The 21,723-nt window shown below is 43.8% G+C and overlaps 1 protein-coding gene and 1 long non-coding RNA gene across 3 annotated transcripts in view; one reads left to right on the forward strand and one right to left on the reverse strand.

Annotated features, from left to right (window-relative positions):
* The window catches only part of LOC147232377 (ethanolamine kinase 2), a 56,918-nt gene extending 37,391 nt beyond the window's left edge, over positions 1 to 19,527 (reverse strand). Inside the window, exons 1-3 of one of the 2 annotated variants that reach the window (XM_086149200.1) lie at positions 19,198 to 19,527; positions 11,052 to 11,314; positions 7,323 to 7,472 (exon numbers count right to left, since the gene is read on the reverse strand). In XM_086149200.1, coding sequence (XP_086005326.1) covers positions 7,323 to 7,472; positions 11,052 to 11,314; positions 19,198 to 19,338 — 554 coding nt within the window. In that variant the 5' untranslated portion in view covers positions 19,339 to 19,527. The remainder of the gene's footprint in view (positions 1 to 7,322; positions 7,473 to 11,051; positions 11,315 to 19,197) is intronic. The other variant, XM_086149201.1, reaches the window with a different exon arrangement.
* LOC147232378 (uncharacterized) lies at positions 18,744 to 21,504 on the forward strand. Its single transcript, XR_015106347.1, has 2 exons — positions 18,744 to 18,896; positions 19,230 to 21,504. It is a non-coding gene; the product is annotated as an uncharacterized LOC147232378 (long non-coding RNA).
* The last annotated feature ends 219 nt before the right edge of the window (positions 21,505 to 21,723 follow it).

Genomic DNA, 21,723 nt, shown 5'->3' on the forward strand with positions numbered 1-21,723 from the left:
CAAGGTTGAACGTTTGACCGATAAGGGAGAGCTTTTGCAGGAAGCTCGTAGCCGAGCGTCTGTTTCTTTGTAGTGTCTCCGAAGGGCCCCTCTGACCTTTGACCCCGTGAACTCTTGTCAGAGATAACGCCATGTCACTACCCGCCTCCGACCGACAAAACCGAAACTCCCATTAGATACCGTTTTTTTTATTTTTTTCACTTTTGGGCACTCCTGGTACCGTATTTTTCGCACTATAAGGCGCGCTTAAAAAAAAAATCAAAAATCGTCCCCGCGCCTTATAATCCAGAAATCCTGCGCTCAAAAATATACTGCTCAAAAAAATAAAGGGAACACTTGAACAACACAATGTAACTCCAAGTCAATCGCACTTGTGTGAAATCATAGTGTCCACTCAGGAAGCAACACAGATTCATTTTGACTTGTTTTAAGGACATTACATCAAAGTTGGATCAGCCTGGAGTTTGTTTTTACACTTTAATTTGAGTGTGATTCCTAATCCAGACCTCCATGGGTTGATACAATTGATTTCCATTGATCATTTTTGTGTGATTTTGTTGTCAGCACATTCAACTGTGTAAAGAGCAAAGTATTTCATAAGAATATTTCATTCATTTAGATCTAGGATGTGTTTTTTAAGTGTTCCCTTTATTTTTTTGAGCAGTGTATATCGAAACGTTTAAGAGCGACTTGATCGATTGTCGGACCAGACAGAACGATACGCTTACCTCCGGCACTTTTTGTACCGTATTTTCGCGACTATAAGGCGCACATAAAGGTTTTATATTTTCTTAAAAATGTGCAGCGCCCTATAGTGCAGTGTATAGTGCAACAATATATAATAAAATAAGTACAACCCAAGTTGTAAGTGATATTGTTGTGATATTATTAGTTTGTTCATCTGGGGGCCATCAGATGTTACCCAGAAGGGAAACATCTGATGGCGAAATACCCGTCTGGTTTTGTTGTTGTGAGCATGTTTGGTGCTCCAGAATCCGTTTTTTTAACGGCCCGTGCAAAGGTGTAAAAGGTGTAAAATATGTGTGCAAGATTTTCTGAGAACACTGATTGATTTTGTTCGTATTGTTTATTGTTTTATTATTTTGATAACCAAGATACGTCATTTATTGCCTTTTACAATGGGGTATAATTGATATTGAGTAGATATATGCTTAGAATCTAAACATATTTCTTAATCTAAACTTTAGATTAAGTCATAGCTGTCAAACTCTGGCCCGCGGGCCAAATTTGGGCCGCACTGTAATTATATTGGCCCGCAAAGCCATACTAAATAAATATTAGAGCTGGCCTGCCGGGATAGTCTATAGCGCATGTATCGCTAATTCAACAAATCCCAGATTTTTCTGCTGGTGTTTTGGCACAAAAATTACATCAGGACCCATAAACGCCCTCTCCTCTGTTGACAGCAGTGATAGCGACCGTATGCTAATACTGGCACCCTGCTACTTAGGCAGAAAACAGGATTCTGCATGTGTGCAATATTGTTATATATTGTATAATATCAAGCTATGCTTGTTCCATATGTAGTTTTTAAGCTAAACTTGTTGGGGTTCATTGTTATACAGGACTGTCTCAGAAAATTAGAATTACAAAAACAAAAATGTAGTGCACCCTGTGTGTGTTGTTGTTGTAAGGCGGACGTAGTGGACGAACACCATGAGAACGTTAAAGGAGAAAGTGTGGGTGTTTATTGTGTATAAAAGAACGGGTATGTGCTTTATGCAGAACGTCGTTCTTTTAACAACCCTGAAAACGGCAAAGAGACACGCTTATGAAGCAGAGTTTAAACTGAAGGGCATCAGTTACGCGGAGCGACGTGGAAATGGAGACGCCGCGAGAGAATTTAAGATTAATGAATCGACGGTTCGCAAGTGGAGGAAGCCGGAAAACGACGCAGCCGAGTTTCCGCGGACGTGAGGCGAGGCGGGTCGAGTCGGAGGAAAGACTCGAGCGGCGGATCATCGAGCAAAGAACGAGTGGGAGAAGCGTTTCGACGGTCACCATTCGACTAGCAGAAGAAATGAAAATTGAACATTTCCAAGGAGGTCCGTCTTGGTGCTTTCGTTTCATGAAACGGTGCCGTTTTTCCATCCGGACCAGGACTACGGTAGCGCAGAAACTTCCAGCGGATTATAATGAAAAGCTGTAGTCCAGGACAACATGAGAACGTTAGGAAACAGAAACAGAGGATGAGGACTTCCACGGGTTCGATTGATGACGATTACCGGTAAAAAAAAATGAGAATACCAAACTCAGTTTTGCTCCCGCTCCATTTTCAAATACGCAAACTTGTATGCTTGTGTGCTTGTAGAGGACACCATGAGAACGTTAAAGGGGGAAGTGTGGAGGTGGATTGTATATAAAACCCGCGCCTTATAATCAGGTGCGCCTTATGTGTGAGTTAAATACAGTAATGGCACACTAACTAAGACTGCGCCTTTTAGCTCGGTGCGCCTTATGGTCGTGGAAATACGGTAATACCGGTGCTTCAACATATTATTATTGTACATTTGTGTGGATGAGGACCCCCCAAAAAATGGCACTTGTTAAGAGACTCTCTCTTTTCCTTTGTGCTTTTCCCTTCAGGGGTCGCCACAACGAATTGACCTTCTCTATCTATTCTCCGTATCCTCCTCTCTCACACCGACTAACTTCGAAACCTCTCTCGCTGTGACCATAAATCTTCTTTTTGGTCTTCATCGAGATCAGGGGCGTCAAACGTACGGCCCGCGGGCCAGTACCGGCCCACCAGGGGCTCCAATCTGGCCCGGGGAATAAATCTACAATTTGAAGACAGACATAAAAACAATGAACTCCTTTTTTGAAATAAAAATGCAGTTTCTATATTGTCTACTAGCGTTAGCTTACAGCAACAATGAAGCTTCCGGGTCTGTAAATAGGATTTTTATTTCTTTTAAGAAATTTCCCTGCTTTTCCGACACCCTCATGTTGTTAAAAAAGAGAAACGTTGACATGGAGAGCAGGGTTTTCCAAGAAAAATGGATCACTTCTTATTTGTCGGTTGAGGTTAATAAGAAACTTGTATGCTCGCTGTGGATACAGCAAGTGAGACTCGCCACGGGGGAAAATACGACAAAATGGACGGAGAACTGAAAAGACAGAACTGAGGCGCTTACGTTTCTTCATGACTCTCAGGTTGTTTGTCATGTATTTTTTAAAGGAATGGTTCATTACATATTAAGGTTTTTTATCATTTATCTGTTCTCTTTTACACTAAAACAGGAAAAATTTGCACTTGGTGTTACTTCTCGGTAATTACGCTACGATTTTACTGGTCCGGCCCCCTTGACAATAAATAAGGCCTCCGAAGCAAAATGAGTTTTACAGCCCTGCTCTAGCCCGTCTCCCAATATCTTCACCATCCCTCCTCTGTACATGACCCAACCATCTCAGTCATCTCTCCAAAACATCTAACCGATGGACTCATATCTGATCCTATTCCATCCTGGTCACTCCCAAAGAGAACCTCAACATCTTCATCTCTGCGACCTCCAGCTCTACCCCCTGTCTTTTGGTCATTGTCGGTGTTTGTAGACCATCTCACCACTGTCTTGTCCACCTTTCCTTTCATTCTGGCTGATGTTCTTCTCTCTCTTCCTACCCCTGACACTTTTCTCCACCCATTCCAACCTTCTCGAACCCGTCTCTTCACCTCTTTTCCACTCTTTCCGTTGCTCTGGACTGTTGACCCAAAGTACCTGAAATCCTCCAACTTCTTGATCTCCACTCCCTGTAGCCTCACCGTTCCACCCGGGTTCCTCTCATCCACACTCATATGTTTTGTCTTTTAGAGTCATGCTTTCGAACCGCAGTAAAAGAAAAAAGTTTGACTAAACTGTTTGGTTTGGCTTTATATATCGTATCTTTTATCATGCGCCTTATAATGCAGTGCGCCTTATATACAGAAATAGATCCGTTCATTGATACGCGCTGCGCCTTATGGTCCGCAAAATATGTTTTTTTGCTCCATGAGGTAAAGAAACAGGTTAAAACGGGTTGGAATGGGTGGAGAAAGGTGTCAGGCGTATTATGGGATGGAAAACTATCAGCCAGAATGAAAGGAAAGGCGTACAAGACAGTGGTGGTGACAGTGGACATCTGTTATCTTAATCCTTGTTATTGTCATTCCATTCTCATCCTGTTTATTTTTATCCATGTTATTCTGTTATCTACTTCTATCCTTGTCATTGTCTTTGTACTTTTAATTCTATTTATATTCATATTTATTGTTGCGCTGCTGTTGTAAATGAATTTCCCCTATGGGGATCAATAAAGAATTATCTTATCTTATTATTATTACCGTAATTTCCAAACTATTAGCTGCTAATTTTTTAGCTTTGAACACTGTGGTTTAAACAATGATGCGGCTAATTTACGGATTTTATCGGGCTTTCTTGCTTCAGCCGCCAAAACATGTCGTAAAATTTTGAGGCCGTTCACCGAAGACGACGACTATTGGTTTTAGCGCGCAGGTGGAAGACGAAGATAGCGACCAGCTAGCCGATGCGGCTTACATTCAATAGCGCTCGATAGTCCGGAAATGACGGTATTATTTTGTTAATTTCACGTCGCCGTGGGATTTTGAGAAACGTCTTCTCCATTCCTCTGTGCGTCCAGCACATGCAGGGAAATTGAAAATAAACCCGGACTTTGAGAAACGCGATAGCGGCGTTTATCGGCTGAACGGATTAGCAACAACTAGCATCACCCCGGAAAAAAAACATGATTCCAATACCGGCGGAAGCTCTCTACCCTAAAAGCTAAGCTTTATTTAAAAAAAAAAATCTGCAGTTTTCTATCAAACACCCGAAAAGAAAAAAAAAAAAACGCTTCGCAACACCGAATGATTGGGCGACGCACTTCTCCGACTCTGAACTTGAACCCGCACTTGACAGGCCGATAGTTTCGGCTTGGGATTCTTAACCTGCCGAAAAAAAAAAAACAAGAAAAAGAGAAATAAAATCCTGAAAAAAAAACAACCAATTCCACTCAAGTGCACCACTAATTGGTCCAGCTGGAAGGACTAATGTGCTTCTATGGTTAGATCCTCCAGTCTCGCTGTCACCTTGAGGTTGCCTGCCAACGAGTGAAGACATAAACGCCGCCGCTAACAGGCAGGATTTGGGCAAAGACTCCTGAAGAAAAGGAGGAACGTGCCATTTCTACCCTTCTGTTTTTCTATTTTCTTAAAGAGGATAAAGCACTGTTTTTTTTTTTTTGTTTTGTTTATTCAATTCAGCGAGGTTTCCCAGCTGCCCACACGGCAACTCGAACTAAAATTCGAAAAAAATAAAACTGAAGAGTCGGGAACGCACAAAAGCCCCACACACACACACACACACACACTCCGAAAAAAAAAATAAATAAAAATAATCTGACGCTGCCGATGAAAGCTGAGGTTGACTTTTTTTTTGGATAAGTTGTTTTGTTAATGATTCAGATCCACAATCTGCCGTCTTTCAAAAAAGTCTGAATGTCGACGTCCCACGCTAAAATTTGACCGTCCTCCAAGAGTCCATTGCTCTTTCTTATCATCAAGGTTCCCGAGTATATAAAGAATTATAAATTCAAATGGGTTGCGTTTTGTGTTCAGTGTTTTAAGGCCGCATTTTCAAAATTCTATTGACCACATTTCTGGCTAAATCGTGCTGGTGACTTTGTTTGCAGCGCTTTCAAATGTGCATCTTCAATAAAGGCTTCGCTATTTATCTTTTTCTGACAGTTTTGGAAAGCACTGGTGGAGAGGAATAAAACACTAAACACATTTAAATCACAACAATAAATATAAACACATCATGTGACACATGAGACAGCGCTAAAAGCAAAATATATTGTAGTCAGTACATGTATTACCGTGCAGCTGTGGCTCGGGTCTGTTCCCTTGTTAGCTTGGCGCGCTAAGCTAACTGAGCTACAGAGCTCTGCTTATCTCCGAAGCTGCTCGTAGCGAGGCTAGTGAGCTCTGTTTAGCTGAATAACAGCTAGTAGCCAAGCCTACCAGCGCCGCTTAGCTGTGAAGCCGCTAGTAGTGAAGCTACATGACTCAGCTTAGCTATTCAACAGCTGGTAACAATGCTATGGAGCTCCGTTTGGCTGTTTTACAGCTAGTACATAAATTTTTAAGCTCCGCTTAGCAGTGAAGCAGCTAGTAGCGAAGCTACAGAGCTCCATTTTGCTGGACAACGTCTAGCAACCCATCTAATAAACCATGCTTAGCTGGGAAGCAGCTAGTAGAGAAGATAATAAACTCTAATTAGCCGTGAAAATACTTTGTAGCAGAGCTACAAAGCACTGCTTAGCTGTGAAGCATCTAGTAATCAAGCTAATGAACTCAGATTTGCTGTGAAGCAGCTGGTAGCCAAGCTAATGAACCCCGCTTAGCAGGTACATAGCAGTTAAGCTAATGAGCTCTGGTTAGTTGTGAAGGAACTAGAAGAGAAACGTCAGAGTCCCACTTACCTATGAAGCAGCTTGTCGCCAAGCAAATTAGCTCTGCTTAACTGTCAAGCAGCTACTAGCAAACCACAGAAGTCTCTTTAGCTATTAAACAGCTAATAGCAAAGCTAATGAGCTCTGCTTAGCTGTAAACCAGCTGATAGATAAGCTAATGCACTCCACTTTGCTGTAAACCAGCTAATAGATAAGCTAATGCACTCCGCTTAGCCGTGAACCATCAAATAGATAAGCTAATGAGCTCCATTTAGCTGTTAAACACCGAATAGCAGCGTTTCAACTTACTCCTCACATTTTATTTCTGAGATTTAAAAAATTGAACAGCACACTTGAGTCATTTTTAAGAACTTCCGCGGAGCCGAGAAGTTATCTATTCAAGAGCTGGGCCTGACACACTTGCTGTATCTCGCTGCGCTTACATGAACGTCGAGCTGTTCGTCGTTTCGCATCTATATGCAGCTTAGAGACGATAAATGGATAATGTCGTTGGCCGTCGCGGACGCCGGCCTCCCCTCGGTTCTCCAAAGAACTCGGTTTTGTTTTTTTTTCCAAACAGCGAAGCAGCCGAGATCCTTGTCTGAGAATGTTCCCGCTGCTAGCCGTAATGCTAGGGGCCGTGCTACACAGACTAACTTAATTAGCCGCTAAGCTGATTATTTACTCCCATTAGCAAGCTAAAAAAATGCCAAAGCCCTCCCTCGCATCATACCTTATTTATTCACCCTCTCACCCGGGCGCAGGCCACATTTTCAAGTAATTCTAGCTCATTTCTTAAAATCAAAGTTGTACTTTTTAACCCGGGCGGTCGGGTAAGGCGTGCGGAGTACCTGTCGCGACCTTGCCGTCGCGGCGGCCGGTCGTCCACCGTCTCCAGGAGTGTGAGAAAGTGGGACATTTTGGTCCAGAGCAGGGGTTCGCGGGGCCGGTCGCACTTTGTCCGGATGGCGTGGACTCTCCCCATCTCGGCGGCGATCAATCTAAAGCGAGAGAAAACATTTTTCCGCGGATGAGCCCGGCTGACACTGTTATTGCACAAACAACCATTATCAGAGGAGAAACATAACTCCCTTTCCATTTAGCGCCTTTATCTTGTTCCGTCTCCCTTTTTTGAAAGGGGCCTTATTGCATTCACGACCCCGTGACCCGCTGAGTGCTCGTTCACGCCGCATCTCGGCAGTGATATCAACTTTTCTATGTATTTCCCCACAAAAGGGTATCGGGCAGAGAGAAATGATTGATGTCAATCGTTGCCCTGCCTGTTCGGCCTTGGCTGGTTGAGCCTCGCGCTACTGTCTTGCGCCGAGAATAATGGCGCCGGTTTGTTATCGCCGACGGATCGGGGGGCGCGACCGAAACATCTGATCAACGCGAAACAGAACCCGGGTTATTCGGCAACGAGACGCGCGTCGGACGCGATTTGAGCCGTCGGTTGAAATACTAAAGAGACGCGTGCGAGGAACGGAGGCGTCTCAAAGGGAAAAAAAAAAAAAAAAAAAAAAAAAACGGAATGAATGAATGGCAGGATAAAAAAGAAAACAGAAAAAAAAAAAAAAAAAAAAAAAAGAAAACGTCTGCACAGAGCAGAGGGGCCACTGATTTCCCGTCTCAAAAGCCCGGAGGAGATACAAAATAACAATAACACAAGCGGATATTTTCAAAGGGCACCTGATTTAAGGCCACAAAGGAACGCTCAATAAAAAGAAATGAAAGAAACGGCCCAACAAGAGATGCGCTAACATGTTCCTTCCTGAAGTATCCGTTATACACCTTCACAAAAAGCATTATTGTCGTTTTTTCCCGTCTTTCTCTGATTATGTTTGGGTTTTATTTGAATTAGTAGCCATCCGGATTTAGCATTGAGGTAGTTTCTCGGTGTCGTAGCTACAACTCCCGAGCTAGTCTTTTGACGGTTCCGCGGGAAGTCGTGGATTTCGGTGATCAGTGGATCACACGAGCTTCGCCGATGATCGGATTCTTCTTGCAAAGCAAGAAATAGAAGTCGTTTCTCAGTGCGTTGAGGCAACAAATGAACCGAGGAGAGCTGGCCTCGGCTACGAGAGCGAACGTAGCCCCAAATCCGAGCTGCTCGTAGCTGCTCCGCTGCTAGCCCATTAGCACATCGAGAAATCGACCGACGAACCAACTAAGCATTTCTGGCCTGATGGTCCAGAGCTGCTCGGGGTTCTTCACACCATAAAAACATCTCAAGCCGGTCCATGGTTGTTATTCTCGTGGCAAAGTCTCCATGTTGTCGTTCTCATGTTGCGTTATTAGACGCGCCTTCATCGCTAGCGGGAAAGTATGAAGGTCCCCTGTTGCAGGGTAGCTCCGACAACCGCACTGTTTTTGGACCAGTTTTTGGATCAGAAACCGGATCTAAAGCAGCCCCTCCTCCGCTCTACGCCGAGGGCCTTGACGCTTTTCTTGTTTGCCTTTTCTCACCTGTGGACGACCAGCCGTTTTCTCAGAAAACAGTATGACGGGGGAGGGGAGGGGGTCCCGCACAGACAGGGGCCCCTTAAAGAACATAATATTGGATGATTGATGGAGCTATTACTCAGGTTTTGGGTCGGGGGCGGAGCTTCCTTCGCCCAAAGACATTAATAGTTTGGTTGCGACACAGTTTGGCACATCGTGACCTACATTAGGCCGGCGGTGACTGATCCCTTACTAGCTAAACCGAATTTAGGACTAATTCATCTAATCAACTTATTACACATTCCTCTGTCATTCCACAGTGTAATAGGACACACACACACACACACACACACACACACAGATGTTCTGGATTGGATTTTAAGGTGTTTGAAACGTACGTCAGAGACGTCGTGTTTCTCTGGAAGGAGACGCGATGTGTCGTCTGGCTTTGTGGCCTTCCAGTCTCGCCGTCTCACACAGCTCAAGTTTTGGGATATGATGATTAAAACGATGGTATCCATTCGCTTTACCACTAATGCTGCAGGCTGGGCCGCCAAGGGGCGGAGCCTATCCCGGCTGACATTTGGCGAGGGGTGGGGTAAACCCTGGAACGATCACGGGGCCTCGTATAGAGACATGCAAGCATTCGTTCATTCGTTCATTTATATGCCAGATACTGACATTCACCCATTCGTGCACGCTTCATATCCAAACATGCAACCAGTCATTCATTCATATCGTAGAAATGCAAATGTTCTTCCATTTATGCACATGTCACATTCATTCATTCATTCAATCACATGTCATTAATATGCAACTGTCTGTTGACCCTTTTACGCACGTGTCATATGTAGACATGATTCATTCACTCACTCACATGTCATAGATATACAACCACATGGATATAAAACCATTAATTCATTCATTTAGTCATTTGTTCATAGTTCAGACATGCAAGGATTCACCCATTCATGCACGAGTCATATCAGAACATGCAACCATTCATTCATTCATATCATAGACATGCAACTGTTCACCCATTTATGCACATGTCACATAGACATGCATTCATTCATTCATTCACATTTCATAGACATACAACCACTCATCCTTTCATGCATACTTCATATACAGACATACAACCATCGATTCATTATTTAATCATTCATTCATTCATTCATTCATATGTCATAGACATGCAACCATTCATTCAGTCATTAATCAATTCATTCATTCAATCACATCATAAACATGCAACTGTTGACCCTTTTATGCACACGTCATATGAAGACATGCATTCATTCACTCACTCACATGTCATAGATATCCAAGCACTTGGATATACAACCATTAATTCATTCATTTATTCATTTTTTTCATAGTTCAGACATGCAAGCATTCACCCATTCATGCACATGTAACATAGAGATGCAACCATTCATTCAGTCACTTTAAACATACGACCACTCATCCTTTCATACATGCTTCATGTATGAAAGACATGCAAACGTTGATTCATTCATTCATCCGTTCATTCGTCAAAAACATGCAAGCATTCACTCATTCAAACACACGTCATATAAACATACAACATATCGCACTTCATATAGAGACAAGCAACCATTCATTCGTTCATTCACGCACTCGTCATACAAACATGTAACCCATGGCAACCATTCACCCTCTCATTCACATGTCTGCGCGATTCAAGGTCTCCGATGAACCTCCTGCATTTTTTGGGACTTTTTTTGGAGAGCAACCCGATCGGTCACCAATAACATTATTGATAATCAATTCTCTGGAACTCCCTGCTGTTGTTTTGGATCATTTCTTGCCGATTCCCAGGTCACTTGTTTCTGGTTTCAGTGATTTCACGCTCATTTTAGCCGCCGATTAGCGGCTTTTTAGAGGAAACGAACCGCTAATTTAAAGGGGGCCTTTTTTTTCCCGTGAACGCTTTAAGAAAGGCAATTTATTTGGGTGGTAAAAGCTAATTACTGTAAAAACTTCTGTAAAAAAAAAAAGCAAAGCATTGTTAAAGTTCAAGAGTTACACAGGGCAGGGAGCCAAATCTGGACAATAAAAGTATTTGCACACACACACACACACACACACACGCCAAGCTCTATAATAGAAACCTGTAAATGGAGGGCTCCCGGAGCAGCTTGTCATCCAGCACAGTCCCGCTGACAAACTCGTAGCAGATGCCGTTCTGGAAGGTGCAGTAGATTTCGGGGCCGCAGCCGTGAGCGTGGAAGACCTGGAACATCTCCACCTCCCGGCGACGGTTCAGGTACAGCTCCGTCATCCTGCCGTAGAGCCGCACCAGGACGCAGCCGGACTCCTGGAGGGAGCCCACGTAGCAGCCGATCAAGCGGTTGGTGATGCCTTCCGTGAAGGTCTGGAGGGACGGATGTGGAAACGGAGAAAAAAAAAAAAAAAAGCAATAAAAAAAACTGTACTTCTGTTTGTTTCTACCATACTTTAACTTGTTGTATTTTTTTTTTTTTTTTTTACATTTTATTTTATTTATTTATTTATTTTTTTTTGCATTCCAATGTCTTTATATTTTTGGCCTTTCGTTTTTTTCCATTTCATTTTAATTGTGGTTTGTTTGTTTTTTTGCATTCCAATGTTTTAATTTTTTTGGCATTTAAATGTTTTGCAATAATTTATTTTATTGTATTCTTTTACATTTCAAAGCTTATGTTGTTGCTTTTTTAACATTTCAATGTTTATTGTATTCTGCTGCATTTCATTTTTATTGTGCTTTTTTTTTTTGCATTCCAATGATTTTCTTTTTGGCATTTAAATGTTTTGCAATAATTTATTTTATTGTATTCTTTTACATTTCAAAGCTTATGTTGCTGTTTTTTTAACATTTCAATGTTTATTGTATTCTGCTGCATTTCATTTTTATTGTGCTTTTTTTTTTTTGCATTCCAATGTTTTTATTTTTTTGGCATTTAAATGTTTTAAATTCATTTAGATTTTTTTTTTATTGTATTCTCTTACATTTCAAAGCTCATGTTGCTTTTTTTAACATTTCAATGTTTATTGTATTCTGGTGCATTTCAATTTTCTAATGTGTTTTTTGGCAATAAAATTTTTTATTGTAATTTTTTCGGCATTTACATTTTTTATTGTATTTATTGTGCATTTCAGTTTTTTCATTCTATTTTTCGTATTTCATTTTTTTTCATTGTTTTCGCTTTCACAATTTAATTTCCTCCTTCGCTGACTGTGGGGAAAAAGGACTTTAGGAATTTTTTTCTTTTCTGTTTTTTTAATGGCCAGCATAAGCGTCAAATCAGCAATAAAAAGGATTCAAGTCCAAGACTAAATATGGAGATTTATTTACTTTAATGAACATTGAGCATTCAAATTCCTTTGCAACGTATTTTATTATTTCAAGAAAAATGTTCACTTTTTTTCAACCATCGCTCTGTGATGTGTTTTGCTCGGAATTCAAAAGCTGTTTTTTATACTAGCAGGTGCGGCTAATACACACTGTTAGCCTATTTTATGCTAGTTTTTCAGCTCCCTTAGCAAGAGGTGGCGGTGCTAACTGCGCTAAAAGGTTAGCCCGCCACTAGATAACTTCAGATGTGGTGTTTTCAGACATTTTTAGACAGTGTGACCTGCAGTGAGATAAGTACGGCCGGGACGGGAGGGAAATGAAGCTAAGCTGCAACAAGACAGAATACAGGGGAGGCAAGAAGGTGGAGGTGGAGAGTGAGATGTGCAGCATGTTAGATGTTTCGGAGATAAAAGTTGGACCGAGATGGTTCGGACATGGACAGGAAGATCTGGGTTGGACGGATGCCGAGGTTGGACCTGCCAGGCAGAAGGTCTGGGGGAGGGGTTAGCGAAGCTAACATCAGAAGCTAACCTCAGTGACTGTGTTGCGCGTCTTGAGTGGAAGCGACGTTTACTGGGTTACCGCCTCGGCTAATTTTCCCCCCGTGGCTGGAACATAGGAGTGAGTTAATGGAGCAAACAAAATGATGTTTGTTTTCATTTCAGAATCCTTTTTTTTTTTTTTTTTTTTTTCTGTGAGAATTATGTCAGACAGATCTTTGTTAACCTCCGCTGAGAAGCCATATTCCTTGAGGTCACCGATGACACACTTTGAGAAAATGCTCCACTAATTGTAAGAAGGTGGTGGACCAAACCACTGTGAGGCACGCAGAGGGCGGCGATGGAAACCTTTTTTTTTTTTTCAAATGAAAAGGTGTAACTCATCGTTATCCCCTCAATAAGTTAGCGGCGACCCGCCTTGACTACAATGCCGCTTTGTGTCTCCGTCGGCGACAATGACTCACCGCGTCATTAAGGACCCGCGGCTTCATTACGATGTCTCCCTGCCGCTCGTCACCCAGCGAAAGTGTGTCATGAAGAAGCCATAAAAAATACAAAAATGGCCGCTCCCACATACAGTCATTCTCTGAACACGGAGGGACAAACCGGGAAGGTTTCCGTAAGGTCTTCCAACCTCTAATCCAAGGGGATTATCCAAAACATGGGGAGGAAAACCTCCTGGAAATCGGGAGTTTTCAAGTCTTATATTTTAAAAACAAATAAACCTGCATTGCGGCTAGCGAGGTAGCATAGCCTCGGGTGTTCCGGTTGCGTTCTGCCACTTACTGATACAACGTTAAGGAAGTAGCCTCACAAAAGCAAAGGAAATTCGGCCTCAGTTTCAGGTTCTGTAATTGAGAAACCCAAAAGTGGCCAACAAGAGGAAAGGACTCCTTCTAAGGACACTAGCTTGCGCCGTCTCCTTCACGAGACGCAACAAGTTCGATTGTAATCATCCGCAGACGCCTCTCTTGTCAGACTGGAGACAAGAAAGAAATCTTCGCAGGAAGTGACCGGTTGTCTGGAAGAGGAAGTGCAAGATTTAATGGTTGCGCCTCTGTTGAAGTAGCCTAAGAGGACGTTAGCTGCTCGAGCATCTAATGCACCTACCACCACTACTATGGGAAACTCCCAGGGGCTTGATTCGCGCGAGACGGAGTCTCCAAAACTACATGCTCAGAATTTTGGAACCCATCCGTTTGCCCGTCCGACATCATAATAAAATAAAACGGGAAGAACATGTGCAGGGGGAAAAACGACGGATACGCTGTGTCTGCACATCTGGACAGCTGTAGCCTGAACTTGTTGACATTCGGCGTCACTTCCAGCGCAGCCTGCGAAACGTGTCCTGTGTGTGTACACAACAATACCACAGCGACCACTGTTTGCCTGCGAAGGTCTCCACGGACAGTTCGGTGGTTTTCTCATGGTCTCCCGCTCCATGCCACAGTCTCCAGGTTTTTTTTTTTTTTTTTACTGAGTCTCGGATGGGACCTTTGCGCAGAGCGCAGTTTTTCTCCATCAAAATGGAAAGTGAAGCGGCATGCCCACCGTGACATGCCATGAAGTATTTATACACTGCAGGCATGTGACTCAAGTCTGTGGTCCAGGTCTCAAGAAAGACCCAAGTAGATTTATTTTGTTATGTTTCTTTTCTGCTTGGTGATCCAAGACCTTGTATAAGGAAAGTAAAGTACAAGGTTAGGACAATCACTTCCCGGTGCAGTAATGGTAAATGGTCTAAACCTTGAGGCTCGTTTATACTTAACTTTAAATAAGCATACAGAGGGAGTCTTCCGTCCATCCACCGCGTTCACTCCCTGCCTACTTCTGAATGTTTTCGGGAAGCCGGACTGGTGGCCAAATGCGGCAAACTGAGCGATACCACTGGAAGTTGGGGGCAGAGTTGTATGCTTGGGTGCTACCAGCGAAAGGTACACATAAGGACAAGGCATCAGTCTAACCAGGGACAAGAAGGTACATTATGACCGGCTGCTCCGATGGCGCCAGTAGATGTATTGCTTAATAACCGCGGTAACGTAAAGCATATGGGAAGCATGTAGACTCTTGTTTTGCATGACAGGAAGAACTACCAAATGGGTTGAAGTGGTTTTATTTTCTCCCTTTACTGGTTCACCTTGTGAAAAACTTAGCTGTTAGCTAACTCCATACTTATTTGGAGAAAACCTGTCTGTGGAGAGCCCAAAAGAGCTTTGACCTTCCGTCCATTTTGCTGTAAGAAAACAACTGACCGATAGTCCTTAAAAATGGCGCTCCACAGTCCACAAGAAGTATCAGGGCAATGAGCGTGGCTTGTGAGTTCTGCCCATCTCCAAGCACCAATAGAACTGTCCAGAAACCCTGCCTACGAGCTAAAATGACTGGGAACTGAGGTCCCTGGTGCCTATAAGGGGCTACTTTTCGAAAAGGTTCTTGGAACTACAAAAAGTTCCTACAGTGCCAAAGAGGCTTGTGATGAGCTGTACATTCTGCCTTCTCCAAAAAGAATACAATGCATCTTTAAAGGGGCTGCCGGGGCCTGGGGGGCCGAAAGGTAAACATTTATCCCTTTGTGTGCTTTACCGGACCCGTCGTAGATTGAAAGGTCACCCACCCCGCAATGATGTCACCTCACAAACATAAACCCTATTTCTTGGAAAAATTGGACCTGGTGTTTGCACATGGCGGCAGAGCGGGGATCATCGTGCTCTGCAGAGACGCTACGGTAGCGCCGCACTCACCGGTCCTGGAGTTAAATAAAAAAAAAAACTGAAAATGAAATGATAGTGTGCTATTTTGTGTAGCATTCGCTTGGAATTTGACTCCTTGGAACAGGGGGCTTTTATTTTGAAAAATGGCCGCATTGTTACATTGCCGGTGCTACTCTTGAATACACATGGATGGAAATGTCCGAAATATTCCACGGTTTCGACACGGGGGAGCTGATTTGATGACCTTGGTGACAATTTAATTAGAAGATAGAGATTTAACACAATGGATCGTATAACGATCTCTCCGTCGGCTACTTCCTGTTAAAGATTAAACCTGTGATTTGCAGCTTTTCTCCCCAGCAACTCGTGTTTTCTAACGTCTCGGGTGTTTGTAAGTCCTGAACAGCCTCAACACGTGGCGACAATTCGGTCTTGAAAGTTTAAAAAACCCCAAATAAATGTTGAAAGGTTAAAAATTTGACAACATCGACACAAAGTGCATTTCAGGCAGACCGCCTGGATTTCTATTTAGATACAAGTTCTGCGCCCGACACCGGTGGTACTTGAATGAATCGGTCATTTATTAAGGCGTCCTTTGGTACTTTACAGAAGTACCAGGAGTTCCTCCCAACGTGCTTCACACTTGATCACGTGAGGTGGTGTTTGCTTGCGACCCGCAGTGCCGGTCGTCCGTCTCCAGGCCCGGAAAGGAGCCGAGTCTAACCACTAACCCTTGTTTTCATCTGGATAGTCATCCCTTTGTCTTAAATAGCATTCTGGGCTGCGAACCTCCGCCTCTGCCATTGAAAACCATCAATAATCACGTCAATAATCACCCCTTTCTCACCATAGGAACTTTTTGCAGTTCCTAGAACCTTTCTCATGACTATGGGCCGCGGCTAGTTAGCCATTTTAGCTCCCCCTCCGAGGCAGGGTCTGTTTACGGTTCCTTATGAACCATGTCGTGCATTTGTTTGATGATTGGCGGAAATCAAAAACCATGCTCATAACCAGATAATTGGGTATTAAAACAGAAGAGGAGGGGGCCTCGGACACAACCTTTTTGGAAACGTATAATGCCGTAATGGGATCGATGCCAAGACAGGTTTGCACACCTGGACCAGGACCTTCTTCTGCACTCCCCAAATCACCGGGAAAGACCCACGACCAGGAGCAGTTCCCGGTAACTTCCACAAGCCGACAAGTTTCGCTCCTTTGTCTGGCTTTACCTTTTCTCCTACCAATCCAGGTAATCCCGCAAAAAGTTGAACCTTAGTCCCCATCTAACCGCACTCGATTAGCATAACAACCCCTTAAGCTAACGCGGTTTCTTCCGTTAACATGACAAGCGATCATTTTGTCGAAAAGCGAGTCACCCTCCATCCAAGTGGCTTCTTCAGTTCCAATGGCCTGTGGACTTTTCTAGGTACCTAATTTCTTTCTTTGACGGTTTTAGTGCGCAGGAGGAAGCCCGAGATAGCGATCGGCTAGCCGGTGCGGCTTATATCGAGGTGCGCTCAATAGTTCGGAAATTACGGTAAATCCCAAAAAGTCGTACCTTTGTCCCCACCCAGCGACACCCCATTAGCATAACAACCCCCTTCCACCTAGTTTCTACCGATCAACTCTCCCATCGGTCTCACAAGCCATCGTAACGTAGATCTCTTGTCTAAATCTTCTTGTCGAGGCAACTGGACTTGAATTTCTTCACTCGAAGACGTTTCACCTCCTCGTCCCAAAGGCTTCTTCAGTTCTGAACGAGACATCGTAACCTCGAACCGCTCGAAACCCTGGCAGTTATATTGAGGAAACTCCCCACAGGTCATTAGAACTGAACTGAACTCCACTTCTTGCAGACTGCGGAGTGCCATTTTTAAAAATTCTTGTGGTCTCTGGGCTCATGTGATAAATGGACAGAAGCAGCAAGAAATCGACTGACAAAGAGATCCAAGCTTTTTTTTTTTAGCCAGGGTTAGCTAACATAGGTGCTTGATGATTGGTATTTCACCAGATGGTTCTTGCAGGGCGCCATTTTTAAAAAACCTCCTGCAGTTACTGGTGAGCTTTCTAGAAAATTGACAGAACCGGTAAGAAAGGGAGAACAAGGAGGTCCAAGCTCTTCTGGCCCGTGAACAGCTTCACATTCATTCTCAATCATTATCAAAACGTCATTAGTCACTAACAAATGCAAATTAACAAGCGTGGATTGCACTTCAGAAACCGTCTTACATGATCGCAATAGAGGGCTCAGACAAATAAGTAGGCACTGAGGGTTCTTTAAGTCGAAGAGGTGAGTGCTGCGAGATACCGAAGGGCCAATCCACGGAAGCTACGTCATAGGAGAAGACCATAAATATCAACGACCAATGAAAAGAAGACACCTAAAACTGCACATTTCATACTTTGGAATTTAAAAACCCGGTCAGGGAAGCAAATCCAGTCAAACTTTGTGAAAGGACACACTTTGTTGCTTGTCAGGGAATAGAAGAGCAGACCCAGAGCTCCGTATGCTTTATTTAGACCGCTGAATTCAATGCTAAGCCCAAATATCCTCTCCGAATGCTTCATCAACAAACACGCAGGATCCACCCACGCAAAGTGGCAAGGTAGACTAGGACAGGAACCAACACCTGCTAGGCCACAGTGGAGTTTCCAGGGTTTGCTTCATCTTCTGGGCTGAAGGGTTGTTTTCAAGTGAAGCCCGCTTGCATCTAAGCGGCCCCTACTGCCTGTGGTAATCCATCCATCCTTGCGTCCATCTTCTGCTGCTTATCCAAAGTCGGGTCCCGGGGGCAGCAGCAGGGAGGCCCAGCCTTCCCTCTCCCTGGCCACGTGGTCCCGCTCTTCTGGGGGTACCCAAGGTATTCCCGGGCCAAAGACATCTCTCCGGGGTCTTCCCCGTGGCCTCCTCCCAGATGGACATGCCCGGCATACCTCCCCAAGGAGGCGTCCAGGAGGCCACCTCATCTGACTCCTCTCTCTGCGGAGGAGCAGCGACTCTACTCGGAGCTCCTCCCGGATGGCCGGACTTCTCACCCCATTTCTAAGGGAGAGTCCGGCCACCCTGCGGAGAAAACTTATTTTGGCAGCTATTGGACCTAGTTTTGCCCTGCCTGGATGCAGGTCACTGTGGCCTCCCTCCCCGGAGCCGGACCCAGGGGCGGGGCTTGATGGCGACCGCCTGTACCCATGGTGTCCTAGCCCAAAACGGTGACATGGGTCTCTCTTCCCTTGGCGTACCACCCATCGGGGAGGTCAAGGGGGTCGGGTGCAGCATGAGCCGGGGCAGGGTACCTTGGAGTGGACCTGTGGAAATGTAAAAACTAAAAAAGAATCCCCCCCGGAGGAGGCTACTTCCTGGAACGGAAGCTGGACAGATCTCAGGAGGGGATTTGTGGCTTATCTTGCGAGGTAAGTATAGAAACATACCAAAAAAAAAAAAGACCTTTTCGGACAAGTTAAGGGGCCGTGTGATTCTACAGATGTTTGGTCGGTTACTGTTTGTGGCGGCGTGGGAGCGCTTTGCGCCTCATGACCCCTTCTGATGTCGTGCGAGGACGAAAATGCCGTCTTAATCCGATCATGTCCCAAATTGGATTTTTGAAGGGGGGGCTGACAAAAATGCGGTTTCTAATCCAGTGGAGACATCACGCTTGACGTGATACACAGAGATACTGTCATTTCTGACACGGCTCTCCGAATATCTGCTCACCTTCATCTGGATCTCCTCTTCCTTCCACCGAGGGCGGAGTTTGGCGAGGAGGTCCAGGATCCCCCCGCGAGGGTCGCCCTCGTCGACATGGACGTTGACGTGAAGAAGAGTTTTGCCGGCCGGCGAGTGGTCGTCGTCCATCTTTGACCCAAAGGCCGGGCACCTTTTTGAGTTTTCCAAAAGATAGCGTCGCAAAAAAACGCACCAGGTGGAGGACGTTCAGAAGATCTGGATTCGCCAGACGGGGAACGATGGGTGAAGGAATCGGCAGCAGATGATTTCAGCCACCGCTTGTCCTCACATGTCACCGGCGTCCTCTTGTTTGTCCGGTCAATCAACAATCCGGGCTGCTTATCAGGGGCCAATGTTCCTGCGGGCATCTTCATCCCTACTTGTTCCGAGTTTATACATTAACCAAGAGGCCGGAGACGCTCTAACTGGTCGTCGTCAAATTCCGTCGCGACTGAATTCACCTGAACTCTTTGCAGCATCGGGGAAAGAAACGGGAAGTGCTACTTCTTGGTTGTTTTACCGCCGTCGTCCGTCCGCTGATAATGCCTCTAGAAGTGCTTGATCACTTTTATGACCTTTGGCCTCTTTGCAAATAATAATTATCATTACAGCCTAAACCTTAGCGTGGGAAATGTTATTGTGCTTCGCAAAGCCACCTTGACCTCTGACCCCACAAATCAGTTTACTCTGGAATCCAGGTGGACATTTTCGTTTGGTTGTCACGGATTAATGCGAGGAAGAGTGGAACGGCTGCAGGGTAGGAATGACCCTGACCTTTGACCCCGGGAAAGATCTTCACTCAATCAATTCATTCATTCATTCTCAATACCGCTTTAATGGCAGTCAGGGTTTTGGGGTTGCCGGAGCCAATCGAAGTTGTCATTGGGTGAGAGGCGGGATTCACCCTGGAACAATCAAAAGGGCCACATATAGTGGCATGCAAGCATTCATACTTCATCTACAGACAACATACACTCCGTCATTTAAACATCATACAGAGACATACAACGTTCGCCCCCTCATTTGCAGATCATACAGGAACATGCAAGCAGTCACCCTGTTATTCACACGACATCTACAGACAATCTTGTCCTTCACATGTCATTCAGAGACATACAACGTTCGCCCCCTCATTCGCAGATCATATAGACATATGAATCCATTCACAAGTCTGGATTTTTAGGTCAATGAACCTCCGTCAACTTCCTGACAACTACAAATAAACATTCACTGTCATTCATACAACCATTGACATGTGGAGGCGGGGTTCACCCTGGACCAATCACAGGGTCACATATAGAGACATACAGGCATTCTCTTATCTACCCTCTTATTCACATGTCCCACAGAGACATACAACATTAGCTCCCTCATTTGCTTATCATACAGAGCACATGTGTCAAGATCAAGTCCTGCGGGCCGAATGTGGCCCACCAAGTCATTTTACGCGGCCCGCAAGAACATCTTAAAAGGTCTGATTGTCTTTAAATAAACAAGTCGAACACATACATAAATTAATATACACCTGAGTATAAGTTGTAGGACCACCGAACCATAAAAACATATATAGTCCGAAAACGTCAACATAAATATTGAAAAATACAGAGTAGCTTCAATTGTTGCTAGCTTGCGTATACATTTTTTTCCTGGAGAAATGCAGACATACAACCGTTCACCCTTTCATTCATCGTAAGAAAATATATGCAGGGATCCCTTAAGATACAGATTTAATTTGTTCCAGATATATTTGTGTATATTTATTGATATAAATGATTTTTCCACATGCGGCGGCGGCGGCTTCATGAGGTGAATTTGAGTTGCGGGAGCTCACTTGGCGTGAATAACAAATTTTGATTTTCCTGTTTTCGTATCATGAAATTATTTTTGTATTTCAAGGAAAAAATTGGCTCGAATTTGCTTTGTTTCTTTAAAACACTTTCAACGTTCAACCGTTCACCCTCTCATTCAAATATAAAATACGTACAAATGTTCACCCTCTCATTTGCACATTTTTTTAAGATATGAAAATGTATCCTTGAAATATGAAAAAAATGTAATTATATGAATACAAGAGCAAGGAAATCACACTTTGAATCTTGAATAATTTTATATCTTTATGCTCATTTTGCGTATTTTTTTGGGCCCCAAGAAAGAAAGTTTTACAATAACCACGATTATTCTTTTTGATTTCCCTTACGTTATTAATATTTTTCTTTTTCAGGGTTTTTCCACATGAATATCCTTATTTTGTGAGTTTTTTTAGGGAAGTTGGAATAAATTATTTTTTCTGTTATTTTAAATGGGGAAAATTCATATAAGATACAAAAAAAAAAATTAGAAAAAAAAAAAATATATATATATATATATATATATAAACCCACTTCTGGAACAAATTAAATTCGTGTCTTAAGGGGCGGCTGCAGTTGTTTCGGTTGTTGCTAGCTTGCGTATCTAATGTTCCCCTGGTGAACCAGCCGTGACTCAAAAAAAAAAAAAAAAGAAAGAAAATAAACG

This window comes from Fistularia commersonii, chromosome 7, assembly GCF_037954325.1.
Source record: "Fistularia commersonii isolate RoL2024-O1a breed Wild chromosome 7, RoL_Fcom_v1.0, whole genome shotgun sequence".
NCBI lineage: Eukaryota > Metazoa > Chordata > Actinopteri > Syngnathiformes > Fistulariidae > Fistularia > Fistularia commersonii.